This window comes from Psittacula echo (genome assembly GCF_963264785.1).
Source record: "Psittacula echo genome assembly, chromosome: 7".
Classification (NCBI taxonomy): Eukaryota; Metazoa; Chordata; class Aves; order Psittaciformes; family Psittacidae; genus Psittacula; species Psittacula echo.
The window spans coordinates 62117651-62145465 of record NC_137740.1 but is presented as its reverse complement, the minus strand read 5'-3'; the positions used below and the strand labels follow the sequence as shown (position 1 = coordinate 62145465).

At 40.7% G+C, this 27815-nt stretch overlaps 2 protein-coding genes across 2 annotated transcripts in view; one reads left to right on the top strand and one right to left on the bottom strand.

Annotated features, from left to right (window-relative positions):
- Positions 1–775: 775 nt before the first annotated feature.
- SELENOF (selenoprotein F) lies at positions 776–25007 on the bottom strand. Its single transcript, XM_080623898.1, has 5 exons — positions 24618–25007; positions 22389–22556; positions 10116–10179; positions 4478–4527; positions 776–2121 (listed from the first exon to the last, which is right to left on the bottom strand). The coding sequence occupies exons 1-5, from the start codon at positions 24684–24686 to the stop codon at positions 1990–1992; spliced, it is 483 nt and encodes a 160-aa protein (XP_080480024.1). The 5' UTR covers positions 24687–25007; the 3' UTR covers positions 776–1989.
- Positions 25008–25345: 338 nt separating this feature from the next.
- The window catches only part of HS2ST1 (heparan sulfate 2-O-sulfotransferase 1), an 80481-nt gene continuing 78011 nt past the window's right edge, over positions 25346–27815 (top strand). The window contains exon 1 of the mRNA XM_080623492.1: positions 25346–25770. Coding sequence (XP_080479618.1) covers positions 25647–25770 — 124 coding nt within the window. The 5' untranslated portion in view covers positions 25346–25646. The remainder of the gene's footprint in view (positions 25771–27815) is intronic.

The following is a 27815-nucleotide window of genomic DNA, read 5'->3' as shown; positions in this document are numbered from 1 at the left end:
ACCCCAGCTGTGGTGGAGGAGAAGTTCTTTGGCTTGTCATCCTCCTTTACTATGGGATGTTTAGCTCCTGGTACAAGAGCAAGTCCATGCTTCAGTGGAAGACAAGCAAGAGCAGGAGTGAAGGACCTGGTGTTGGAAGAGCAAGTTTGTGTAGTGAAGTGGGAAGACACAGAAAGAAAAGGGAGGCTGAAGGTCAGAAACCCACTGACCATCATGTTAATGAGGAGGAGGAAGGAAATGGAGAGAAGCAGAGAGAAACACTTGGTAAATATCAAATCATAGAATCATAGAATAGTTAGGGTTGGAAAGGACCTTAAGATCGTCTAGTTCCCCATTGGGTGGTAATGAGGACCTAAAGCTGGAGGGAAGGATGAGGTTAAGATATTCTGCTAAAGAAGCATGGTAAATCATCAACACAGAAACTGAAGTCCCCTGTGCACAAACACAGCAATGAAAAGTATGGGCTAGAGTCAGTATATTAAAAGACCAGTGGATGGCAGCACATTTTTACAACCACAATAGTGGGTTGTATTTTGTGTCACTTGTTTTGGTTGCAGCTCATCTCCTGACCAATATATCACATGTCCTGAGAACAAATCCATGTTTGTCTGATAAGGTAGCACAGGCTGTGAAGATCTGTGCATCCTGTGTAGTGTTCACATTTCTCTTCAGACAGTGGTGACCACTGTGGTAGCTGTCCCACACTGAGTCATGAGGGAGAGGTGCAGCATGTGTTAGAGTAGGAGTGAAAGGCACAGAGTAATGAGGAGGACAACATCCTGTGAGCTGTAGGCACCTTCTAAGAGTTTGTAAGAGTATTTCAGGAGTACCAGCTCCAAAGGCTATGCCTAAACAATCACCTAAGTGTATTACTTCTGATAACTGAGTGTGGTCCCATTCCCAAGTTTACTGTTCTGCTGTGAAGCTGATGATTTCTTCTCAAAAGTTGGGAATAAAATCTGTAAATTGTAGAGAACATCTTTGAGGTATAAAATTATACATAAAGAGAAAAACTGAGCACAAATTCAGGCCACAGTGTAACACCCATCCAACCCAAAACTGGGGTGCATGAAGTAGTTAAAGGGAAGACTCATCTGCTAATTCAACTTCAGAAAACAAACCCCACATTCTTGCTTATCATATTTATTCACCCTATGCGGATAAAAAACAGACAAGTCATAATGGATTTGACTCATTGCTGTATAGAACTGTTTATATTCCATGTTCACCTAAATTTCAACCGAGAAAGAAAAATACACATTTTCAAAGAACAGTTTATAAATTCATTTGATAAACAGACTTCCAATAAACTTGTAGAAGTTAGAAGAAAAGGTATTTAAGACTTACATCTCATGTTTTCTGAAGCAAAACACTTCATGTAAAGCACACCTGACATCGGACTTCCATACACCTCAGAGGTTTTCTATGTAGTCTTCACTAAAGTGTACTTACTAAGTGTTTCACAGTACGAGAGCATGAGTTCCTCCATAAGCTACAAACCCTCTGAACAAGATACTTGCTGTAAACAATGCTTCTAGAGAGAGGACAGTTCAAAGAAGAAGAGGGGATTAGCAGTCAAGTTTCTTTGGGAGATAGTACATGGCATTTGGTTCTGACTTTCTTACAAACAGCAGCAGACAAAAAGCATGGTAATCATTTCAGTTATTTGAGGCTCTTCAGTTTTAAAAGCATTTGGAAGAACAGGTCCAATTATAACAAACTGATAATTGCATAATTAACTTTGAAACAAAGCATTTTGCTCGTGATAAATGCATTAAGAGCTGAAATACAGGAAGACAAGCTATTATGTTTGTCAACTTGTCAGATGGGTGCTGAAGCCTCCCCTCTTAATTACAAGATGTTTAGCACAGCTCAACAGATATTTAAAAGTGAAGATAAAGCTGGAATGTGTTTTCAGTGGTAGCACATTTCATGCGAGACGATTACCATGACAAGACAGAAAAAGGGAAGGGGACTGAAAGCAGTGATTTATAGACGCTCTAATTTTTCACTTAGAAATTCTTCCACGCTGTCCGTATTCCACTTGAGGATGCTCAGTTCTTCTGCAATGTTCCCACTGTCATCGAGCAGCTTCAGAACAGGGTCAGAACCACGCACATACTCCAAGGGAAGAAATGAGAGTCAGTTACCTTGGGCTGGATTAACACTCCCCCCCAAACTGATTTGAGTAAAAATAGCTCAAAGCAAGAATAGTAACAAGTCCAAAGAGTGACATCATGAACCCTTCAGAACAGAGCACTAAATTACATCAGAGTATTCTGGGTAAATGTTGGCAATACACTTTCTGCTAAGAAATCAACCTGAGCTTTGGCTTTTTAAAGCCTAGAATTCTTCAATAAACCCAAACAGACAGCTTGGTTGCTCCTGACAAAAAATACAAGTATTCCAGTGCCCCCTCTTTTGTTCTGATTTTATGCATTTCCTTCCTAGGGTTTAATAACAATAGATTCCACTTTTCTGGAGGAAAACAGATCTGTAAGAATAAAATTAAGAAATTAAGCTTAAGCGATGAGTCTTTTAGCTTGTTTTCTCCTTATCTCCTCCAGTATTTTTTCACCTACTGTGCAGATTCAAAGGAGAGGGTGGAAGTTGAAAGCTAGAGCTGGTGTGCACGTGTATATGCAAAGGAAGAACCAGTAAAAGAGGAGACACCAAACAGAGGCTTTAAAGATGGAAAGATGCTGAAGGCTGTACACTCCACTGGCAGCAGTTGACCAGTGTTTGCAGCTATGGCTTTCTTGCCTAGTCCAAGGAATGAGGGTGGGAGAAAAGAAGGAACCATAAGAGACAAAGAGGCCTCACTTCACAAGCAATTAAAACACATGAAGGGCAGTAAGTGTCTGAGATCCAGAACAGAGTTATTTGCCTTCTGTAAAACAGGCAGAAAACAGCTCCAGTTTAGACTTTTCACTTGCATTTAACGTCAGAGAGAGGAAAGTGGAGGAATAAGTCAAACGAAGGGGTGAGAGGATGTCAAGGGTCTGCGTGTGTGTATGTTTGAGTAACATCTACTTCTTGTCCTTGGCCCACTGCACAAGCTAATGCACACGCAGAGGGGCAATGCCATAAGCCTAGCTTTGAAAGATGGTTTTCTACTTCAGCTGGTTTAAGTTCCTGAAGCTGGATTTCTGAATCAAGCACCTCAATTATTTTTCTCATATAATCAGTGGCCTTTTTAGCTGTTTAGAAATTTCTGGTCACTTTCACAGCTCCAAGTTACTTCTATCAGTTTCTAATGTAATCCCATTCTTTCCTGCTGCGTTGTACCTGTGCCTACGAGGCTTTGCTGGGAACAGAATACTTTAATGCTTCTGAAGACTCACCAAGTCACAAACTCTGTGATGCAAATAAAAACTTCACAGTATCAGAAGGCGCTAACCACTTAAGTTTATGGAAAGCTTTCCCCAGGAGTATTGTACCTTTCCCTGGTGAGCTAACCTAGAACCTAGTCGATTTTACTTGACCAAGCTGGTGGCATCTCTAATCCATTTTCCAAAAGTCTTGTACAATAAATACAGATCCATTTGCACTCATTTTTTTCTGGCAGTGCTCTACACCAACTGCACTAGAGACTGCTTTGGTGTTCAACACAGCTACAAAGCTTAAAATAAAAGTGAAACAGTCAGACACGCAGAAGGAGAGAAAGAAACTGGAGGACACAGAGACATGAATGCATGAGACAGAGGAAATCTGTTTGAGATGGAATCTGCTGCTCGGAAGACAAATCTCATACTGCAGCCATGCACAGCTATGGAGTGATTCCAGATGGTGCCATTCGGTGAATGGAGATGGGAGTGCAAGAGGTGAGAATCAAGCTGTGTATCTGTGAAGTATGCAGGAAGTTCACACAGGATTTTAAGAGGAAGGTGGAGTTTTGCACCAGATCTTGAAACCAAAGGATTGTTTCAGCTTAAGGCAGTGCATCTTATGCGGCTTTGCATATATGCATTTCTATAAAGCAGGATGTTTGAAGACTATAAAGAAAAACAGCATCATAAGAACACAGCAAGGAAATTCTGAGAGGGAGGAATGAAATCTAAGAATCACTCAATGTATGGAAATGGCAGCTCCAGCTCCACCAGAAAATGAGGGGAGAACAGAATGGGAAGAAAGGAAACTATAGCAGAATAAGCTTGAATAAATCCAAAATATCCAGAGAGTAAAGACAGAATGCAGGTGCTCCTCACATTCTTTTGCCAGTGGGTCCCATTTTTTTTCCCTTGGATTAAAAACAAACAAATAACACCACCACAGATTGGTACTAAGCAGTTACTGAACAATAAACCGGTTAGTATCAGCAGCAGGAACTTGTAAAGATTTATACTGGCAATGCCCATGTATGTCCTCTGCTAAGGGATTGCTTGATCAGCAAATAAGGAACAATCCACAGCAGGACTGTCTCCATCAAGCTTAATTCTTCCTAACAACCCAATGAAAAAGCTGGGTTACTACTCACCTTGATTTGCAGTCCCCTGAAGAGTTTTGGCTTATCACTCCTGACAAAAGCTATGGTTGGAAGAAAAGAAAGAAAGATGATCAAGCTCTTCACTTGCATAAAGTAGATCTACATTAAAGGCAGGATTCTCTGAATCATTTCTTTTGGAATGATGTTTTAGAAGATACTTTAATGTTAAAATTCTTAAAATCCTCACAAAATAATATTCAACCTACCACACCTAAGGCATACCCTGGTTTTGCCAGTATTCCAAACAAGCTTTGTATCTGCTAGTGCAACTGTGTAAATCAGCTTACCTGCAGGTACCACTGCCAGGCTGCAGCAGACTGACCTATATGCTGCTGTGACATGGAAATGTGAGGAAAAGTGTTTGTTAGAGTGACCAAACTCAGGCTGAAGAGAAGCTTTGTGAGGGAGGCTGAATATGACACACATCCCGTCAGCACGCTCGCTCACACAAGCTGCGGCACTGCAGGTGAAAGGAGCACAGAGGAAACTGGGGGTAGAGGTGTCATTCTTGCGAACAAGACAGTCTTATCTTGCAGAGATCTCTGGGGTTACATGTTGAAAACAGCAAGAAAACAAGAAGCTGGTATCTCCTCTTGCCTCTCCTAAAGGCAGTCAGCTTTAAGATGGACTCTGTCACGTAGCTACATGGAGAGTTCAGGTCTGAGGTGGGCTGATCCTTCATAGCACAACCCAGGCCTTGTTTTAATGTTAACTTAGATGATACGAATTATTCCAGGACAAAGTGTAAGCATAATCCCCTACTTCCAGACATTTTAGCCTGATGAATGTCTGAATTCCACAAGTGTTTATAATTTGTGCAGAAAATTATAGCCTTCATTCCTCCTTTTTTACATTCAGGTTATGCTAAAGGCTGCATTTAGTATCTGTACTGACACTAAGCAGACTCAGGATGTTCCTATCCCCTAAGGATGGGGGATACGACATCCTTGTCAGTACAGACTGACTCTTCCAGAGGTGCCACCTGCATGTTAAAACTGCTTTTTCAAGGTTAGACAACAGTGACTTTTACAAACTGCAGTGTATCCAGCTGGTGCATGGAGATGAGTGTAGTCCAGGCCTAATGTTTCATACTGTCTCACAACGTGTAGTGCTTTCGTCAGTGACGGTCAGGCTGTCCCCTGGCACCTTTATACCTATCTTTATATCACTGTAGAGTTACCTAACACTTTCTCATTATGTATATACCGAGTGGCATTTATTTTCTCCTCTCTCCCACTGTGGTCCCAGGACAGATCAAAATCATATCCTCTGCTGGCTGCACCAACCACTACACAGTATAAACCAGTCAAAAATACCAATGGCCCATTAGCTGCCAGATATACCTGACCCCTGAAGAAAATAGGGCCTGTTTCCATTCCTTCTACAGATCTATATATTAATGTCATCCTGTAAGCTGTATTTGGCTAACAATTTCAAATAGCACTAAATAACCAGCTCTTGCTCACATAATGCAGTTCAATTCGGACTCAGAGACATAATTTTCAGTGTTTCCCATGCCCTCATGACCTGTTAGTTGTCTCGGCTGTCACCAACAGTGGAAAAGTGCACAAAAATGGCAGATATTCCGTATTCCTTTTAAAGCCTACAGCACGTTGAACTGCTTCATGGGGAATTTTTCCACATTTTCCTTTTCAATTTCAATCTAAAGCTGCACTCAAGCCTCTAGGGCTCTGTATGAAAAGGAGGTTGTAAGAAGTAGTCAGTACAGTGGCTAACTTGAATTGCAGAACTTAAATGGCAAGAGAGCATAGTGAAATGGATAAAGTTTCAGAGGCAAATCTGAACTGTGGAATTTAATTGTATTAAAGAATAGCCTTTGGGGGTTACCTCGAGTTACAGCTTGTAAGTGGTGTGAGGATTTGTTACTTGAGTGACAGATGAAGGCTCATGTGGACGTGTGTGGCTGTTCTCTGGCTTCAGTGTTGGACCTGAACAAGCTCACATGAAATGGGGACAGAATGAGGTGGAAGGCAGCAGTATTGCATTTTGTCACTTTAAAGGTAGCTATTACACACTTGTATCAATGTCAGACATCCAAATCTTCCGAAAGCTGAAGCACTACACAACATTTTCCCTGCAATTTTAGACAGCTGGAACAAAATCCATCTCTGTTAATGGCATATTTATTTCTAATGCTGATCATAGCCACTTTCAGCATTAGTCACCTGAATCTGCAATGCAACAAAGAGAAAGCCTCACTGTACAAATAACTTCATTTGTATATCCTGACCTTTGGCAGCTGAAGTGAGAAACTAACATGCTGACATGCTTTAAAAGTACAGGTTAGCCCATCAGACACTATGGTTTTTTTCTTCCTTTGCACAAAATCATGTCCTAAGTTGAATAAACCCTTGGAATGAAACCGATGAGATTAGGAAGTCAGATGTAGCTACAGTGTGCATTTTGGGACATGTGGCTGGTTGCTTATCATGTGATGGGGTGCACATGCTTCACCTTCAGCACTGCCCCAATAGTTTCCCTTCTGTACCTGTTATTGAATAGTTTGATGTTTAATGCTAAAATCTGAGCTCTCTCTTCATTTTCCTCTCCCTGTAGCAGCTGCAGAAATTACACAGAGCAGAGAAACAAGCATTTCTCTAACTCCTGGGTTACTCATAGCATCTATCTAGCTCATTGGCGAGCGGGGAAGGCATTTTCCACTTTGACTTCTATAAGATGAAGTCTGAACTTGGTGCCGTGCCACCGTGTTCCAGTGAATTAAACACCAGACTAGAAGTCAGAGCTGTTCTACTGCCAGCTTTGCAACTGTCCTTTCACATGATGTTAAGGAAATCACTTCACCCTGTGCTCTTACATAGCATGTGCAATACCAAAGCATATGCCTTCTGTTTGAAGGCCATCCTGAGGTGAGCGTACAGAGTACACTTAATTGCCACACAATCAACTGCAACTAAAAGGTCAGAGAAAAGGATCAGGTGTACGTGGGTATTTTAAAGCCTGACCAGCACCAAAAATGTTTCGCAAAGGTAGTACCAAACAGTGCTTCTAAAGACCCAAGAACATCCTCTGCCCTTGGACACAGCAGAATGGAGAAACTCACTGCTATTCTTATAATGTCCCTTTGATTTGATATGTAAGACATCTCTGTTTTGGGAAAACCTGTGAAAACAAGTTTGTTGTAATTAAAGCCTGGAGTCCTTAGTGCAGATGGCTAAGGAATGTAAGCATCACTTGGGCCCAAACACAGGGCGAGCCTGTGCACGTGCACCCACTGCACTATTCTCTCTGAGGCACAGTAGGGTACACCAGGAAGAAAACTTCCTGACCCCAAATGGATATGACACCACATCTCTCCATGCAGAGCTGCAGATCTATATGCTAGGCCTAACGTCTTTGTAAACAGAGCTGACTACCTACTGTTACAGATTAAGGGCATGATCCAGCCTACCAGGGATATCTACATTCAGGAATTAGAATTCCTGTTTTAGAAGCAAAGATCTCTCCTGCTTGATCTGTAACTGAAAATATACAAAGCTATGTTGGGAACAAATTAATCTCTTAATACTTTAGAGCAAATATACAATGGTAGTAAAATCTCACATTAGTTTTCAAACAACTATGCACACAGACAAGTGTTCTTAAGCTTGTCTGTCTCTACATGCATCGGAAGGATTATAATGGCCTCAAATCTGAAAGGCCTGGAGGAGATTAACAAAACCCTGTCTCTATTTTATCAGTTTCAGATTTTAATGGCAGGAAAGCACAAGTCTGAACTAGTCACATCATCAGCACAAGGTCCACAATAAATCTTTACTGCACAGTTTTTCCTCCTGGTAAGCTACAGCATGTCTTCTAATGAGAATCTAATGTGATTAAGTAATGGAAAAGTCCACTTAATCAAACTTCTGATCTTTTTGGTGTTTAAAAATCTGTGCTTTTAGTTTAGATTTATTCCATTGCTGCAACACTTACAAGGTCCGTGTATACCCATGGGGATTTGTCCTTCTTACACTGGACATACCCTTCTCCAGTTTATGCTGTTTTTTGAGTAACAGAACCCTTTAGCTTCTTCTAACCTCTTGATGCTGTGAACACATACACAGCTTCGTATTATAGGTGAGACTCATTTAAAATGCTGACTATGCACTGAAAAGCAGCACGGTACTTGTCTGATGGAGGTGACTGTCCCTCAGCATTACACTAAAATCACCCATTATGTGATCAGGGCAAAGGATTGTTAGTGTGCCAAGAGCAACAGCAGAAAGGAGTAAGTCAGGAGTAAGGAGGAATGTTTCAAAACTAGTCTAAAGGATGATCTACATTGAGAGATCTATACTGAGAGTCTTTTTGTGATGCACTGAAGTGTTTCACACATGGAATTAGCAATGGGAAGCACGTGAGTTATTACAAGCTATCAAAAGACATCTGATCAAATAGTAGCATGGTACTTTGTGCAACTCAATGCACCATAAACAACTGATTTTTACAACTCACAAATAAAGACTACATGTATATAAAGTAACTGCAGTGATCTAATAGCAATACAGAAAAGGAAGAGTAAAGTACATCTAAGGTTATCTATACATAGTTGTTCTGAGTTACTTTCAATGAAAAGAAAGCAAACAGAGTATTACTTTGCATAACTCAAGGAAATAAAGCGTCATTTGTTTAATTTGGCCCTGAATTATTAGACACAAACAGCTGGAAAGTGAAAAAAAAAATACTAGAAAAATAGATTTGTGCAGAACATCACAATTTGTACATAAAAAGGCACAAAGGATTGACCATACCACAAACTTGACCATTTTGCACCCACAATGAACTCATATAAAACGAAAGTGTTATTGAGGCATTACTGATTATCATGTGGACTCCTGTGCTAGCAGAGTTTATCTCCTCATGCCCTTGAACTGAGGAAGAGAAAATAGCTTTGCCCTGGCCTTGCAGTCGATTAACTAAACTGTGTGTGGGTAGAGGTGGCAGGAGAGGGCCTAGTGGCAGGGGGGCTGGCACTAGATGATCTTAATGTCCTTTCCAACCCAAACCATTCTATGATCTGTGAACTTCCCTGAGTTGTAATCTGCCTTAAAGTCCTTCTTTTACTTGTTTGTCAGTCGGCCTTCAAGCAGGGAGGTATTAATACTGGCCGTGGTAGATGGAGACAATGCTGTTTGTGCAATTTTATGTCTAAAGCTAGGTTAGTCTTTCTTCTCTATGGCCAAAGTACAGCATTAGGATCTTCATTAAAGAAGCCAAAGTACTGCTATCATCTAAGCCCTTCCTCCATTTGTAAGAAAATTGCATTTTAAACTTCTCACAGATGTTTTTTTCCCCTGCAGCTTCCTCCTACCACACACTGATGGTTCTGATTTTCCTTTCACTACTGTCTTCCATTCACTTTAATTGACTGTCATTATCCACTGACAAAACAATTATACTGCAGGAGCTGTGAAAAGAAAGTAATTCCATAGTGCACAATATGATTTCATCTATCAATTATTTGAGACCAGTTCCATGAGTCTCAGGTCAATGCAACATTCCTGATATATGAAATTTATGACTACTTGTAGTAGTACTTAAAAGCACATTTTGTCATTCAGCTGTGACAGGATTTCACATTTGATAGAACATTAGTGGCTTTACTTACCCTGGACTTGGGGGAACCTTCCCAGTTTTCATCCACATACCTCTAGGACAGCTCCTGCGTAAAGCTGTAATAAAAAACCAGAAGCTGTTAAGGACAGAAAAAAAATAATCTAAATTACTTGTAATATGTTCTATCTGTTGAATTGTTTTTCTTTGAGGAGACAATACACTATTGTGTTGATGGTAACAAGTAGGATCCTAAATTGAACTGTGTCTTATTTATGCAACAAGCGACCGTTCATTCAAGATACGTGATAGTTTAATTGTGTTAAATACATAAAACCAGGAAAAAGAAGATTATTTGAGATATGCAGTTGCTGGAAGCAAACCTTCATTAAAAAAATAATACACTCAGAGCTGTTACAATGGGAATTATGGACTAGTAATAGGAAAACTTTGTTTTTTCCTCCCCAAAGATGCTAAGAAAATCTCATTAAGTGAAACTTCAGTCCCCATTTTAAACCTACCTTGGACAGTGAAATACTGTTTATAATAAAGATAAGGCAGTGACTTTAGGCTTCTCATTTGGCCTAACTATTAGTAGTTAACTGTGATTGCAGAAAGAGATCCCATTACTAGGCCTTAGCTGGGCTAACTCTGATGCTTGTGCATAGATGTCAGTCACTTCTGTCAGCTGTGCAAGATACTGTGAAGTTAGGCATCGTAATCTTACACCTAGCTGTCAATACTGCTTACCAACTCACATCCTTCTAACCCTGAAAACGCACCGTTTGTAGCGTAGCTGACAGAAGAAGCTTCAGGTAAAAATCTGTAATTCAATTCATTACCTTCTATAAGCAATGAAGACCTCTGCTTTCATTGTCAGTGTTTGCATAACAAATGTACAAGCTGGGACATAGAAAAAATACAGCCTGACTGCAATGAAGTAAATTCACGTTTCACTTAAAATATGAACTGTGAATACATGTAATGAAAAAGCAGCTTTCGCTGTGAAATTTAATGCATACTAACCCTCCTGAAACAGGAGAGGTGAGTCATGAAAGCAAACCACAGACAATACCACAGCTATCTCAAAGACCAATTAACTCTATGTGGGCATTACTGACAGCCAGGAATACCCCTTCACTTCAGAATACGCATCTTCTGAATACCGGTACAACTCAGTATCTGCCTAAATACTATGAATCAGAATATATGAATATATGAATCAGAACATAAAAAAACACCAATAATTTGCAGTTATTTGAAAAATAACTTATTTCCTGATATGAACTCATCAGAAATCATTGCTGCCACAGGAAACAGGACAAAAAACATTGCATTGCATTGCCTGTCCAGAACAGCATCTCAGCAATTTGCTTCACTGCATTTATGTTTTCAGCTAAATAGTAGATTTAAGTTAAAAACTAGGATTGATTGGACTGTTCAACCCCAGGACTGCTATGATGAAACAATACGCAAAAGATCAAGAATGCAGCATTTCTTTTAAAGCTTTTTTTACACCACCCAAGGAAAGATTTTAATTAAAAAAGGCACTAATAAGCAGCTCAGATACTTGCTTGCAAGATTAAAGTTCCGCTGGAATTAAAACATGAGAAAAATGACAGAGATAGGGGAAACGTGGAATAGGGAGATTACAAATTTCAATTACCTTGTCTCTATTCATTATTCTTTAACAAACATTCATCAGCAATTATATCAACAATCTGGGATAGATTTAGATAATAGCTCACACACTCACTCATACACTGAACATTTATACTAGTTCTCTGATACTGACAGTTACCTGCATTCTTCCATCCAGTTAGTATAAAGAATTAAACAACTAAAGAACTAAGTACACCCCAATCTAGGGCAGGCTAAAACGAGCATTTGTTTCAATTCTCATTACTACAAATAATTCTTTACAAGTTTATTTCTTCCTTTCAAACAAGGATTTCTATGGAACAAGATCACTTTGGTAATCTAAAACATGTTATGACATCTTGTAATTACAAACTACGTCCAGTTTTTAACTCCCAGCCAATATCTGATAGAAGTGAAGTTTGTCAAAGAAAACAGTTCATTTCTTGATGTCTGTATTTTGAGCTTATGACTCTGCCATAATTGAAGCCCAACTGTGCTGGTACAAAGAAGTTCAGATTCATGCTGGCACAAACAGCTGCTCTCTAGATGGCCAGACAAGAAAGAAACAACCCCAAAACCCACACAAAACCCCTGAAAAATCAATTGGCTTCATTTATAACTCTAAACAAAGGTGTCTTTTGCAAGAAACACAGGTTTATTTGCATCAGTTAGCCCACAACAAAAGCAGACTTGTTAATATCTAGCGCGCTACTACCATCACATCAGCAGATGTCTTCTGAAGTTCCTTGTGAAGGCATTTACTGTGTTTCAAGTGTTCCTGAGGATGACATGTATCACTCAGTGTGGAGGCACACAGACATGTCTGGTCGGTTCATTACAGAATGCTTAACTCAGAAGTTCATTTTAAGATAATGCTTCACTTGTTTTAGTGCTGATGGAAACGAGTTTAGTACTACAAGCAATGAAATAAAGACTCTAAACTATAACTAGTGTCCGCTTTAACGTGCCAAACAAGTGCTGTTATGATGGGCAGGCTGAGTCATGTCTGCATCTATAAAAATAACTTAGCTTTGTTTATTACATTCTAATGGTATGTTTTCTAAGGCTGTGGTGACAAAATCCCTCATCTTTTACAAAGCATCAACTCAAGTTAAAAAGTTCAACCCAAAGCTTACTGTAAGCACCTGAAAATCTTGTAGGAGTCCACACTGATGTAATGAAGATGGCTCTTCACAACTGAGAGGAGGAAAACCATACTATCAGTCATGGCTGCTTTAGTGATGAAGTGGTAATGATTACAGAATAAACCACCATTTACCTAAGAGCAGTGTTAGATAAGATGCATATTGTAAAAATAACTGTTCCAGCAATTAAAAACAATGAACCTGAACTTAGGTGAAAGAAAGTATTTAACCTGTTATTAGGAAAGGAATGGAAGTAATTTATGCAAGACAAAGTTCATTTCTAAATAGACACAGTATTGTTATCACAATTACTCACGGTGAAAACTCCAGAAGGAAGATTATGTTCCTGCTATGTAACTGTTAGTATTTACAACCAAACAGGAATCCAGATCAAACTGAACTGAAAAAAAATGGTCCTGAGCAGAGATTGTTCCTTGATCATAATAAAATGATGTTAGGTCAAGGTGACCAAAAAGGTTTTGTAAAATACAATGAATTATACCTAATTTTACATCTATAGCACCTATACTTTGCATACTGGTTTCTTCTGAATACTAAGCCAGGCCCTGCACAGGTTATGAAGTCTCACTCTAACTGGACTTGTACCCCTGTTTGCAATTAGCTGGGTGAAATTCTAGCACCATCATGTCTTAAAACACGCAATGGAAGAGACTGTTAAGATAAAGTCATGCAACGGTAAATAGCTGTCTTGTGGTGTCTGGATTCTCTCCAATACTGCGTGTTTTCCTCTCCTAATATCAAACTGTTTAAAACCGGAAGTTAGGCTCTGAGAACATGCAGTACAAAGCAATTTATGACTGTTGATAAAACTGGAATTGACTCTTGCCTCAGGTACAGGACAATCTTCCACTAAATTTTACCAACAACTAATCTCTTCCCAATGCAAACTATATTTGGTTTTATGAAATTCATTACAATTTTCATTTCATACTCCTGTATAAGCAGATCTCCCAAAGAGGCCTCCTCGTCCCCTATCAACTCATGCTGTTGTTTTACTTCAAAGGAAAGTCAAGAAAACTACAGATGATATTATTCTTCTCAGCCAAAGTACCTTGGTACATGCAAACTGGTGTTGTTTTCAAATAGGGTGCCTGATCCCTTGCTTGAAAGCCATGCAATCGCATTTTTAATGTGTTCTACCCAACCACGAAGCGAAGCAAAGCAAGTTAATAACTGGTATTTGTTCTTCTGAGAAATGAAGTCACAAGGAAAGAGATTTTGGTGCAAATCTCTTCTGCTCTTTCCTAAACTCCTATGACTATCAATTCGTTTGTTACTTTTAATAGAAAGTTGGATTAGTTACAATAAAGGAATACACAGAGAGATAAATGCGAGGAGAGAATGCAGGGTGTTTGTATGGACAATTACAAGTCTTCAGAATCGCTCTGGTCTCCCCCTTCTCTGGAAGCAGAAAATGAGCAAGAATCTGTGGGTTAACACGGAGCAGTCAGAAAGCCTCACTGCCAGGAACATTATGAATTACCACTCTGTCATGCGGAAAGCCAGTAAATCATTGCTACACACACACACATACCATTCACAACTGATGTCATCAGTAAATTTAGCAACAAAGAACCTACTCCCATTCACAGCTCATTATCCTGTGAAGGGAGATGCTTAACTCTAAATAAGAGTTTGGAAACAAAGAGTCAAACAGTCAAAAAACAGTTATGCGAATTACTGCTATTCCTGTGGTTAGGCTATGTATTACAGGCAAATTCCTGTGAACAAAGCTGAAGCAGAATCAGAGCTCTCATTTGTTTGCAGGGAAGAAAATTCCAACTGAATATAAGGGGGGGGGGGAAGTCACAATGAGGGTGTTTAAAAATTGAAATAATTTGCTAAGAAAGGTTGTGGATTCTGTATCCTTGGAGATCCTCAGATCTTTGAGCTCTGCTTTGAGGAGGAGATTCAACTTCTTTATTCTGTATGTCATAGTAGTGCACAACTAGGTTATGTACAATCTTCAGCATACAGAAAATGTGTCATCCATCTAAGTGTTGTATTTTTTATCTCAAACATTATCTCCTCCTTGCAGTATTATATACACATCTTTGCTCTTTAAATCCAACAACTTCCTCTCCTGGCAAACTGGTTTTTGTTAACTTTGCGCTCTGAAATCATTTGGTGTAGGCTCATGTGAGCAAGAGACCTGGCACAAGGGCAAGAGAGAAAACGCAGAAGCTGAGCAACCAACTTCAAATCTCTGCAGTTGCAGCAGGGGTTAGGTGCTGTGAATGCACAGTTTATTTGAGTGGAAGTGGAGGACAGAGTAGAATAGAGAAGGGTGGCAGAAAAAGGGCTCTTATGTACAGGCTTTCACTTGGACTTAGTGAAGAGAATTATGTAAGCTAAAAAGTACAGGCAATGTAAGTTCCCATTTTGGAATATATTGTCCAAATTAACTGCTATCTAACCATCTACTTACCTCTTCATGTAGAAACCCTGAGTATCTCTCTTATTCTCAAGAGTATGTGCTTTTATTAAAGAAGAAAACATCTTAGAAGAGTTGCAAAGAAAACAGTAAGAACAGAAGTCATCAACTATTTGTTAGACCTTGGATATTTAAGTAATGTGGAGACTATACTTTTGGAAGTTGTTTCAACAAGTGTAGAGTCAAATGCCAGTGTTTTATCCAGATGAAGGAGGTCAGACTTATTAAAACAGCTAAACCTATTCCACTCCCCAGCACAGATGCACATCAACACCTTTAACTCACATTTAGCAAATTCACATTTATAATTTCCCTAGCCTTTTCTTTTTTCACAGATAAGACTAGAAAGAGGTCTTCCATTAGTCAGGCTTGCCCTACTATAGGGCAGATAATGTATTTTATCTTAAGTTTATCTGACAGAGATGAACCATTGGTGAATCTGATCCAAACAAAAGATGGTAAATCTCTGTCTTAAGCAGTGACTAGCAAGCTGCGCCTTCCTTATCTAGCTAGGACTACTGTTTGTCAACATTCAAGTTAATTGCTGATAACAGCATGTAAGAAGGAAAGGAATGAGTGTACCTGGTAAAGTTCTTGAGAAGGAAATGCACTTCAGCACATTTTTATATTAATATTTATACTTTATAGTCCCATAACATTATTCCACTGTGAACTTTATCAGACACTTTTTAGTTAAAAGCAAACTTGAAGTGTGATCATTTGACATATCAGCCTTAGAGAGTTCTGATTCTTAAAATATGCTGGCACTGAATTATGCTATTTTTAAAAGTCACATTTGGTAAAAACAACGAACATGAACCACTTTACGTAGCACGTTAGAAATAAGGAGTACAGCTGGGCAAAAGCACAATTTGATTTTTACAGAGCAGACAAAGGATTTTATAGAACATATCAAAAGGCAGAAAAAGGTGGTTTTGGTTGGGTTTTTTTTTGAGAAATAGCTACAATAATTCTAATTAATTTATTCAAGTCTTGGTATGACTTACACTGACGTTACACCACTGAGATGTCAATGAATTCTAAGCAGTCGTCTATTTTTATCCGCCGAATTAAAACCCAAGATATGAGACTGCTTCATGGCTCTATTCATATGAAGAGCCTCTGGCAGAACAAGCAAGCAGCCAACAGCAATTTCTGAGTGTAGCACTTTAATTAGTGAAATGGAAAGATAAAAAAAACTCCCCCCACAACTGAAAAATGAAACTAAATCGGGTCACACAAGAGCAGCCTAAAGCATTCAAAGCATTTCAAGTTATTCTGGCTGCAGGAACTGTTGTGAGTTTTGTAAACTATTTAGAGTTTTCAAAAAGCCTGAACAACAATGTCACCTTATTCCTCCTTGCAGTTCCTAAAGTTCTGTAGGGTTTTAAGAGCGCTTGCCATATTTTATTATTAAAAGTAGCACACAGGAGGCATAACTGCAGTGACATGTTTATTAGTAATACTACACTCCATATTCAGTTCATTTCCAGGAGGGGTCTAACACTAATTCCACACAAATTAGTGCCTTTAAGTTGTGGTAAAACTACATCATAGAGAATATAAGTATTATCCATTAGGATTAAAATTTGTTCTGAGCAACAGTTTCTGCACATGCTTATCTCCTACCCTGTAATGTTTTAAGGCCTGAGTGACTGTTTTGCTGTGAGTAACAAGTAAGGTACTCTACAGAAAACTGAATTTGTATAGGCATATTTTTTTTACCTTTCAGTGAACTCAAGTCATCTTCAGAATAAGCCAAGCTGAACATTAGCAGCTACTTTTACATGAGCTAGGTAGGTATAATTCTCTCCTCTTTTGTGCATTGTCCCTCACCTCTGTATTTTTCACCCACAAAACCTTTTGGTACGTTGTGTGATACTATGCAGAAACAGGTAGCTGGTGTGGAAGAAAGGCTGAGAGCCCAGGCTTCACTTTCAACAGACTAGAAGGTCTGTGGTTTTGCAGTGTAGAAATAGGCTGCATCATTCATGTCCTGAAGTGACTTCCCACAATTTCAAATATTGATGACTTGCAAGGAAAAGGATCTTAGGTTGGTGCAGTGAAAACAGGGCCTGATCTTCCTGCAGCTAAGGCAAAAGTACCTGCTTAAGTATAGCACCAGTTCTAGTGTAACAACTAGGGAATAAGTCTGCAACCTATGCCCAGCTGCCACAAGTCTATTAATGAAGACATGCTTACCCAACAGTGGAAATCCATAGTAAAACTGTAGGAGAAGCTCTTCTGCTGTGCTTTGACTTTTTTTCCCCATTTTCCAAAGTGTTTTAGGATGCATTCTTAGGGTTTTCTCACCAGTTTGTTCTCCTTTTTCAGCATTTTTCAAAATGTTGAGAAAGCATAATTCTTAAAGGTCACTAAATACCACTGTTTTCTATATCTCATCCATTCTGTTTGTCTACAGCTAATAGGGTTATGTCCATAGGCTTGCATTAACTTTCAAACAGCAGCTAAATACCGACAATCATTGTAGGTTTGGGTAAGATGTAGAATTGGGATCTAAACGTAAAGCAGTGATAGCCAAAGTTGAAGCTGCCCACATTTATTTCAAGTGAGTATTTCACAATACTTTTCATATTGAAATGAAAGGAAGCTTTTATATTTACTGCTGCAGGAAGAACATTAATTTGGAAGCCTCTCCTCTTTCAGCACAAGAACCCATTTCAGGTTTCTGAAATATTCTAGTTATTTATATTCTCACATCTAGTACAAGTTTGGCGAAAGATAATCCTAAAGTTCTCATTATCTGAGCAGTGCAGAGCCCAGGTATTCCAATCCATTATTAAACCATGCTTTGACAGCTTCCCAGATTTTGACAACCCTGAGTGTGTGCACAAGAAAGTTGCTAAAAATTTCAGGACCCTTAAAGTTCTTGCTTAAATTTGTACAGTGCAGCAGTTACTGCCCATCTCTATGGAACTTTAAAAGTATGCATAGAGACTTCTGTATCATCATGTTAGTTTATGACTCTACTATAAAACAAAGCCATTTAGAAACAGTGTACGATAGACACATATGATGTTACCCATGACAATGTGTCATCTAAACCATCCATTTTTATGTCTCAGATTTCCTGGCCATCTTTTGCTTACACCTAATGTCCCATTATCTAGTTCACCAAAGACCCCAACATTAGAACATGACAAATACTTGACAACAGAAATCTAAAATGCTGAAGTTTAATGCATCTTAGTGAGCAAAGTGTATTTTGAAGCTCCGTTTAGAAATACTGATGACTTTTAAGGGTTGTAGCAATCCTGCACAGTACAACTGTGCCATTTAATGTTTTGCAAATTTCACCACAGAGTTCATTCTTAAAATCAATTTGCATTTTGACAGGCATATATTGTTGCGATATATCTAACATTACAACATACAATTAATGGAATATGCTTACAGCAGTGTCTGAAATGATCATGCAGCATAAGTGAAGCTGCAGATGGAGTGCAGCTATTTTCAGCTACTGCAAAATATGGACAATCTCTCCTGCTACTACAATTTCATGCACAGTTAGCTTCACCTCCATTTCATCCTTCTACATTTTACACACCAGCAGTACTCTGCATCTGACAGACTGAGGCTTAAAACTTGCAGCTGTCTGAAGCAATACTGTTTAAGGCAGCTTCTGAATTAGTCTGAAAGTGAATACAAAATCTCTAGAAGAGGAGCAAATAACCAAAATTATTCTTCCATTTTGCCCACACTACAATTCTGAAGCAATCGAAATGTTCACTGGCCTGGCGTCAGCAGAAGTTTAGAGCAAGACAAATCCTGGGTAACAAGAGCACCTCACAGCTATTTTCCACAATATCAATTCACAGAACACTGGACCAATAACAAGATGAGGATTAATAGACATCTGTCAAGGGTGTGAAACAGTTGAAATCTGTAAACGTCTCATTTGAGGTTGCACTGATGCTATAGTACAAGGTATTTTTAGGACTGGGCGGATTTCACAGTTCATCCGTGAAAAGTAGAAATGATACTTTAAATTCTCATTCAAACTTATAGCTTATAGCAAGTCATGCTATAAACTAACTCTTGCTTTTTCTATTTCTAACACTTTCCACATACAATGAGAATTAACTTACAATCCTGAAGACTGTCCTGGAATTCTAACAGTTAGCAAGTCTGCCTGTAGCACAGACTACCAACATGCTGTGTCACATGATGGGAACAAATACCTACTCACATAAGGAACAAGCTAGGTCCACTGGAATCGTGATTCAGAAAGACAGAAAAAACATCCCTGTACTTTGAGGATGTTCCAGCACGTAGTCACAGCATTAGCAAAACCCACAGCACCACTGCTCTGGATCTCAGCAACATCTAAGGTTTATGATCAGCAAGTCGGACATCTTACACCTAAATGCAAGTTTTAAAAGGAAGACTAAAAAAATTCCTCAAGAAAAAAGGTAGGGAAAAAAATCAACCCCTAACAACCAACTTTTAAGACGTTTAACGTCCATTCATTCTCAACTATCACATTTTCATTAGCAATAAGATTTCTATGGTAACCTGAAAAAAAAAACCCTAGGGAAAGGGAAAAATATAGCAAAAGACAGCATTCAGTTTTTCTATTCTGCATGCATAGCATGAAAATACTGCTTTAGCAAGAAGCTACTATAAATTATGTTGGTAATTTTTATGCAAGAGTAAAATCTTAAGCGCAACTGCAGACAACCTACAACCAGCACGATGTTAAAACACAAGTCAATCCCAAATGTGAGGATTCTGAATACAATCTGGTAAGATAATATTTGTGGTCATTTCTCCCAACACCAGTTTTCTACTGGGTAGTCTTCAAGGGAAGTTACTCAGTACAAGTTTAAATAACCAAAACCAATCCCAATCAGCAAATCCCTTCTGAAGCAGCACTCAAAAGAAAACTAGAAGCAATGCTATAATTTAGCACTCAACAGTATAACCATCCTGTTAGAACAGTCCACTATTTCTACTCACACACACAGTATGGAAAGCGGGCATTCAAACCAAGATGTGAAAATGCATACAAACAGTACCACAGTCACTCCTAGAACTCAAGCTGATACTTCACGTGCTGGCTTCTAATCTCAAGTATAATCTGTATTAAATGTCTTCAGAAATGTCACAGAAATAAGAACAGATAAAGTAAATGATCAAGATGTACATGGAACTGCACTATAGCAGCAGATTGTTCATATTTACTGAACAGCACAAGCAGAAAATGAAACTGGGTAGGCCAACCCAAAGAGACTAAAAATACCAAAACTTATACAATCTCTTGGTTCCTATGAATATACAGCAAATTCTGGTTCATTGTGAAGGGACTTATCGAACAACCTTGAGACCCCATCCAACCCTATACTATTTGTTCTACTGCATTCAGCATGACTAAAACAGAAAAGTTCTGAGACTAAAAATATGCCACAAAATGGCATTTGATTAGTCTTACACAAAAAGTGTGATTATCCACACAATGAAACCTTCTTCTGCTTGAGGATCATCAGTGTCAAGATCTTTTGATTTAGATTCTGTTGTTTGATCCAACTTTCATGAATGCAGTGTTTATAATACAAACTAAGTTATACCCTTGAGTGAACTACTGATAAATTGAAAAAGATTTTCGTTTTTCCTTCAGGTTACATGACAGAAATGCAACACAACTCCTCTAGTTTATTTTCCCAACAAATGACAACAGAAATTATCCTGCTCCCCAAAGTCCTGTGCTACATCTTATGCAAACTGAGGTAAAACTCTAAGAATATCACCTGAACAAATAAAAGCATCCAGTCCTCACACAAGGACAAGAAGCCTTGCTGCTGCCACCACAACTGTTACCGGTTGTGGTGCACAGCCACAGCGCAGCTGGAGACCCTTCCCTGTTTTTTTATTCCCTTTTATTAAATTTCATTATATTTTATTCTGAAACTTTTCAGCTTTTGTGTGTATGTATATGTATACATACGTACATGCATACATATATACTGGAGCATGTTCCAGAGACCAACTTTCCTTTCCAAGATTCATATATCTAGCAAAGGAAAAGTCAAATCCCATAAAGACTGTACTGAAATATTACTGCAGGCATTCTTTTGTCAATATATGAAACAACACAGTTTACAGTCTTGCCTCTTACCTTAATAGTCTCTTAATATTAATGCACTGATTATTAATTCTCTGCAAGCCTCAAACACTTGCTTCTTGATATTTAATATATTTCATCTAACACTAATTAGTGATTATGTTCAAAATTATAGGCAGACTTTATTAACTATTATGTTGAATTAATTGATGGGAGAAACCTGTTAGATTTCCTCATTCATTTCATGTTGTCAATTATTTAACTACCTCTTAGCCATTACAAATTTCAGCATCTCTTCTTCCTGAAGTCTCGACTTTCCTGAGAATTGACTGGTCTTCAATGTATTCTGGAGTAATCTTAAATTACAACATATTTAAAAACATGCATTCTTTTCAAGAGTTCTGTGAAAATTCTTCCTTGATCTACCTTAAGCCAGACAGATATTTATTTACTACAGATAAAGGAAAGGTTTTGCATTAGCCTGACTGACTGAAACACAGCACGGGCTCGGAGCAAGATCATGCCCAGTATTTCTAGCTGTTACAGCCTAGCTGTTCTCACCACTGCAGAATGGAGTTGAGCACTCCTGCTTCTGTCATGCTTGTCTCACTTTAGAAGCTGACATACAGCTTTGTTCCTTGGGAGTGAACTGAATTATCCTGGCCATTACACTAGGGTCAATGACCAAGCAATAGCCATGATCAAGAACACCAGTCTCCTTATGGTCCTTTCCCCCCCCCCCCCTTCAAATCCCATATATCTTTCAATTTAAAGAAGCGGGACATAGCTCCCATGAGCCACTTCATACTAGAGAGGGGCTGTCACAGAACCAAAGACTTCCCTACTCATACAGTGACATTATTTTAGAGCAGTATGGCAAATCTGCAAATCTAGACTCCTACTGAGATTATAATCCAGATTGTCACATATTTTTAAAATTAAAAGCTTCACAGACGTAACAAAATGTGTTAAATTATTCCACAAAGGATTGGTTCCAAAACCTACCTTTCTAGTTTCCAACTGAGCTTCTTCTTGGCAGCACTGCCTGCAGAATGGATCCAACTGGTTCAGATTGAACTGTCCGAGAAGGCTGCAAGAACTGCATAGCAAGTTACTGGAGAAGCCCAGCTCTCTGCAAGCTTCTGATGATAACTGTGCTCCATAGGCGCTTATCTGAAAATCAATACAATGTTATACTTTAGTATTAAATTAGTTGTTTAGAAAAGGAAGGTTTAAAATGCTTCAATAATTAGGAAGACAAAGTTCTTCTGTGACTCTTCTACAACAACACCTAATGGCCTGCTCGTAAGTGCAAAACAACTTACTTGGAAGAACGGCCTTTAACTAATAGTGAATTCTAGAAACTCATTATACATATATTTCAAGGTACCAAACCTGCCAGATTTCATTTACATACACTTCTGACAACTCTACTGTTTTCCTACTGCTAGCTCCAAATTAGAAAACCCCAAATATAATGAAACAGCTGAAATGCACATGGCTACAGCTCTCTAAAGTCTGCTCTTTCAAAGCAATTAGAGTAAATTTCGTATCACCAAAAACACACTTGGAAAATAAGTAGAAAAAGCACAACTAGGGAGTCATGAAATGGAACAAACTGCTCAACGAGGCATCCAAGTAGGATTTTAATTTCATGTTTGCATTAATGTTAAGGAAAATTGTGTACTAAAAATGGAAGGGTAGATAAAAACCTGCAGTTCTGATTTATCAGTAATACATTAAAATAGGTAACTCAATTACACGTGAAACACTGGTTCTTTTTCTGAGCAGCAAAACCAATTTTACCAACTATCCCAGCACTTGCATGATATTTGGGGTTTGTTTTCCCATTCCCATTTCCCTATATAGGGGTTTGGCTTCCAGCTGTATGCTTGGGTGGAGCTGGGAGAAGCAAGAGAGGAAATTAAGAAAGAGGGGAAAGGAGACAGTTTCCCCTGAGACTCTTCTCAGTCTGGCTGGAAGACCTTGGACAAAACCCACATCTAAACTGGTAACAAAACAATCAGCAGGCAAATCTGTGCTCAGAAAGGAGTAAGACAATACAAGCAAACAGGACTGGATGTTACCAGACCAACAGAAGAACTGTGCTGGACCAAACAGAAAAAACACAGAAGAAAAACTAAGTTTGTCCTTCAGCAAATCAGACTTCTCTTCACATACACCCATCATTTAACATTTACAGCATGCCAGAGTAAGGTAGAGACAAGCCCCATTTCCTCCCCTGAAGCAGCCAACACACTGCCAAAGGAAAAACATCTGATGTGACAGATAGGAAATATAACGGATTGGGAATTGGCATAAAATATATCAGGCGCCTCAGCTAAAGCACGGGCAGAGAAGTATAATATACAGAAAATGCTATTTTTCTTCTTCCTACAGGACATTGCTAAAGTAATTTCTATAATTCTATAAGCATAGAATTGTTTCTATAAACAAAAATGGGAATATCTTATCGGAATAATCTGTTATTTAGCCTTTCTGAGAGATACTGGCCATAAGGAATCTAACACCACTGCAGTAGTATAGAAAAATCTAACGAGGATGCCAAACACTTCCAAAGCTACACCTTAATTCTTGTTCACTGGTGTCTTATATAGCCTCATGTCTCTGGAACTGAGGTGGGTCAGAACTGTAAGGGCATCGGGTGCCCTAAAATAGAGCTGATCTGTCAGGGAAACATCAAGGGACAGCCTGCACAGGACAAACCAAATCCCACCTATTTTCACTTTCCAAACCTATTCTTATCTTTATTGCTACGGAAATCCTGCTTCATGGAATTTATACCAACACACAATTCTCATAAAAAACTAGCGAGGGAGCCTGTAGATTTATGCTGCGAGTCGCTGCAGCACCCGCACCTCTCGCCGTTTCCCAAGTTAACAGAGCGAACCGGGGCCGAGGCGAGGGTTCAGGCTTCAAAATGCGGCTTTCGCCGTCGGGAGGAGTGCTAAGCAGCGAGATCAGAAAGGAAGAAGCAGCAGCAGAGCACAACCGCTGCCAAACAGAACACTAGGAGCGTCCACGGAGGCAGGAGACAGACCAAGCACAAGACGATGCCTCCGGGATGGGATGGACAGGGCAAGGCCCGCTGCCTCCGCCTTCCGCTACGGGACACGTCTCACTCCCGAACCACCCCCGTTACACCCTGTCTCTGTCTGGAAGCCACAGGCGCACTCAGGCCCCGAGCACGAATAGCGCGGAACGGCCTCTCACCGCCTGCAGCCCCACCAGCAGCCAGAACCAGCACCGCCCCAGGGCCGTTTTCTCCGCGGCCGCCGCCATCTTGGTGTCAGATCGCTCCTGCCAGCGTCGCCGGGAGGCCGCAGAAGGACCTCACTCATCGGGGATGCCCGATACGCTGCCTGATGCGGAAGAGCGCAGCCTGCGCCTGGCACCACAAGCAGAGGCAGCTAAACCAGAACACCGGTGGAAAGCCTAGAGCAGAACTGGTTTAGTCTGATCAGAGCAGCGCTTCACAGCAAGCCTAGAGGCGATGCCGTGCCCCAGCCTTAGTCAAACATTGCACAAACACCCCTAAAACAGGCCCAATCTCGTTCCGGAGAGGCGCTGCCAACTGGCACATAAGCCCCTAACCCGGGAGACTGACAGGCGGCGTGACCAATAGTACTGTGCCTTTGCGAGTGCCGCGGTGCCTCTGCCCAATGAGCGTGGGCTGATGGGCGGGACTTCAGGAAGTGCCTCCCAATCACGAAGGGTCGCATGTAGGCGGGACATCGCCTCAACCCGGCAGCTCAGGGCTGAGGGGGGAACGCTGAGCAGTCAGCGCGTTGTGGGCGGGGCGTCGCCTGGGCGCGGCCAATCCCGTTGCTGGAGAGGGCGGGGTGGAAATAGCACCGCCCAATGGCGGAGGGCGCGGGGGCGGGTCCCGGCGGCGGGAAGCGACGGCGGCGGCGAGCGTGTGGTGGGGCGTTCGGTTGCTGAGCAGCGCACGCAGGCGGGGGAGGGTCGCTGGTGGCGGCCGGCGACGGGCTCGGGGACCGGACAGGCAGTCAGTCAGTCGGTCGGTCCTTCAGTCGTCTGTCCGCCCGCCCGCCCGCCTGCCTGCGGGGCGATGTGAAGGCGGCGGCTGGCCCCCTTCCTCCCCTCAGCCGCGCTCCCTTCGTCTCCCCTCGCTCGCGCCGTCCCTGTGGTAGCGGCTCCCGCCGGCCTCCGCGGCCGGGCCCCGCGTTATGTCGTGATCCCGGTCGGGCGGCGCTGCGGCGGCGGCGGCGGCTGCTGCTCATGGGGCTGCTCAGGATTATGCTGCCGCCCAAGTTGCAGCTTCTGGCGGTGCTGGTGTTCGGGGTGGCCGTGCTCTTCCTGGAGAACCAGATCCAGAAGCTGGAGGAGTCCCGCGGCAAGCTGGGTGGGTGAGCGAGCGGCGGCCTGGGGCGGGCCGGGGGCCGGGGCAGGGCGCGGGGGAGCGCGGAGGGCGGCTCATCCTCCTCATACCCCTCTTCATCCCCTCATGGTCCTCACCCCCCGCGGTGTACCGCCAGCCACCGGTCCTGGGCACTTCTCTCGTGTGGCTCCTTGTGCTGCCAGCACGCCCGCAATGATTAAGGAGCTGATCGATACGCTCTGGGGACTCTGCAGAAGGGGCTGCCCGCGGCAGCCTTGGCCTTTGAGTTCGTTTGTGTGTGTGTTTTGCGAGATCATGGGACTCGGGAGAGGCCGGTGCAGGGAAGGTAAATATTTCTGTAGTGTGTCTAAACGGGTTTTCCTGAAAGAGCTGGGGTGCTCAGAGCGATCAGGAGCAGTGGCTGGCCTGCGAGTGCCCTCTGACAGGCACCTGGGAAGAGGGAAGAGCAGCAGTAGTGGTGCCCATAGTGAGTCTAGCTCTGCTGCAGCGAATTAGCATCTTCTTCACGTTTAATTTCTGCGCCAAACGTTTCACTAACACCCGGCGTTCGAAAAGAAAGCACAGGGTAAAGCGGAAAAAAAAAGTTAAAGGCAGTTCTTAATGGCAAATGGGTAATTTGTTTTACTCCGTTTGAATGTGAAATGCTATGTACTGCGTGTAGTTAGTGATCTCGTAGACTGTCACTGAGCTGTAGTTAAACAGAATAACGGTGGACTTGAAAACTCTTGTGTTAGATTTCTGTGGCTTTTCCTGCCGTAAGAAGGCCTTTTTAGAGTAACATCTGCCTGGTAAGTAACACCTTACTACTTTGTCTGGTATACATAAGGCCACAGAACTTGTATAGATTTGATTTTACTTAATAAAGCGTCTCAGGGATGTGAAAAAATGCCATTCTGAACCTAACCTGTGGTGCCTAGGAAGTGTAAAAACAGAGCACTGAGACTTCTGGTGTATGCAAATGCAGAGGCTGGTTTACAAACGTTCTTGATTGGTTTTCTCATATTATTTGGCTTTACCAAGATATTTAGACTGCAAACACTTCAAGTTTGTGGGAAGGAGAGTGCACATATTGTGTTCCTACTGGTGTTAAAACTGGAAGCGATCTTTGAGTGACATGGGAAGTTTTGACAGTGAGCTTCTAACAGCCATGTCAGCATAACTTTATGTTGAGCTGTATGATTGTACTGCTCAGCATTTCTTTTCCAGTTTGCTGTCTGTGAACTGGATATTAGAGATTAGGACCCTGCAAATGGCAGTGGTTGACTTGCGTGAGTTATGGGATGGTCTCACTCTGTGTATTCTTCAACTGAAAGTTTGTATTGCTTATAATCAAAGCATAAATTTTGGGTCTCAATAACTATAAACCAAAAATTAAAGAAGAAAATGAGTGAAATTGGAAGATAATTCAAGCAGATGTTAACATAACACTCAGGGTTCAGTGGAATTTTGTATCCATCTGTTTTAAACTGGTTGGTACCTGTGGCTTCAGTGCCTCTGTTGCTGACAGCGTTACCTTAGGGAAATCTGCCTCCTGGCATGAAGAGATTAACGTAATGCCTGTGAGAATAAAGGATTTTGCTGGTAAAACTTCCTCTTCCTCCTTAATATATATGCAATGGGCATGATTAAGTTGCATATTTAGAGGATTAAAATACACAGCTCATACTGCTTTGGGACAAGAATCTAATTACTGTCTTCTGCTGATTTTATTTGTTAAGGACAAGGGAAAACTACTGTAAAGTTTATTAGAAGATTTACTTAGTGGGCAACTTACCAGTGATTCTCTAAGACCCATGTAAGGAGGGGGAAAAAGGGCTTTCTGCAACAGATTTGAACTAGGATTCTGTTTTTTTAATGTGAAAGTATGCATTGTTAAAAAGCTTCCAGCTGTCTGAATGCCTCCCTTTTTACGTGTTTGGTCTATATTTTATGACAGAAAAATCATCACAGGAAATTTTTTTACCATCAATGGTTGGTGACATTTCTGCTGACATGTAATATGGAGAATGTTATTCTCTGAATCAAAGTAATTAGTTGGCCTAATGCAG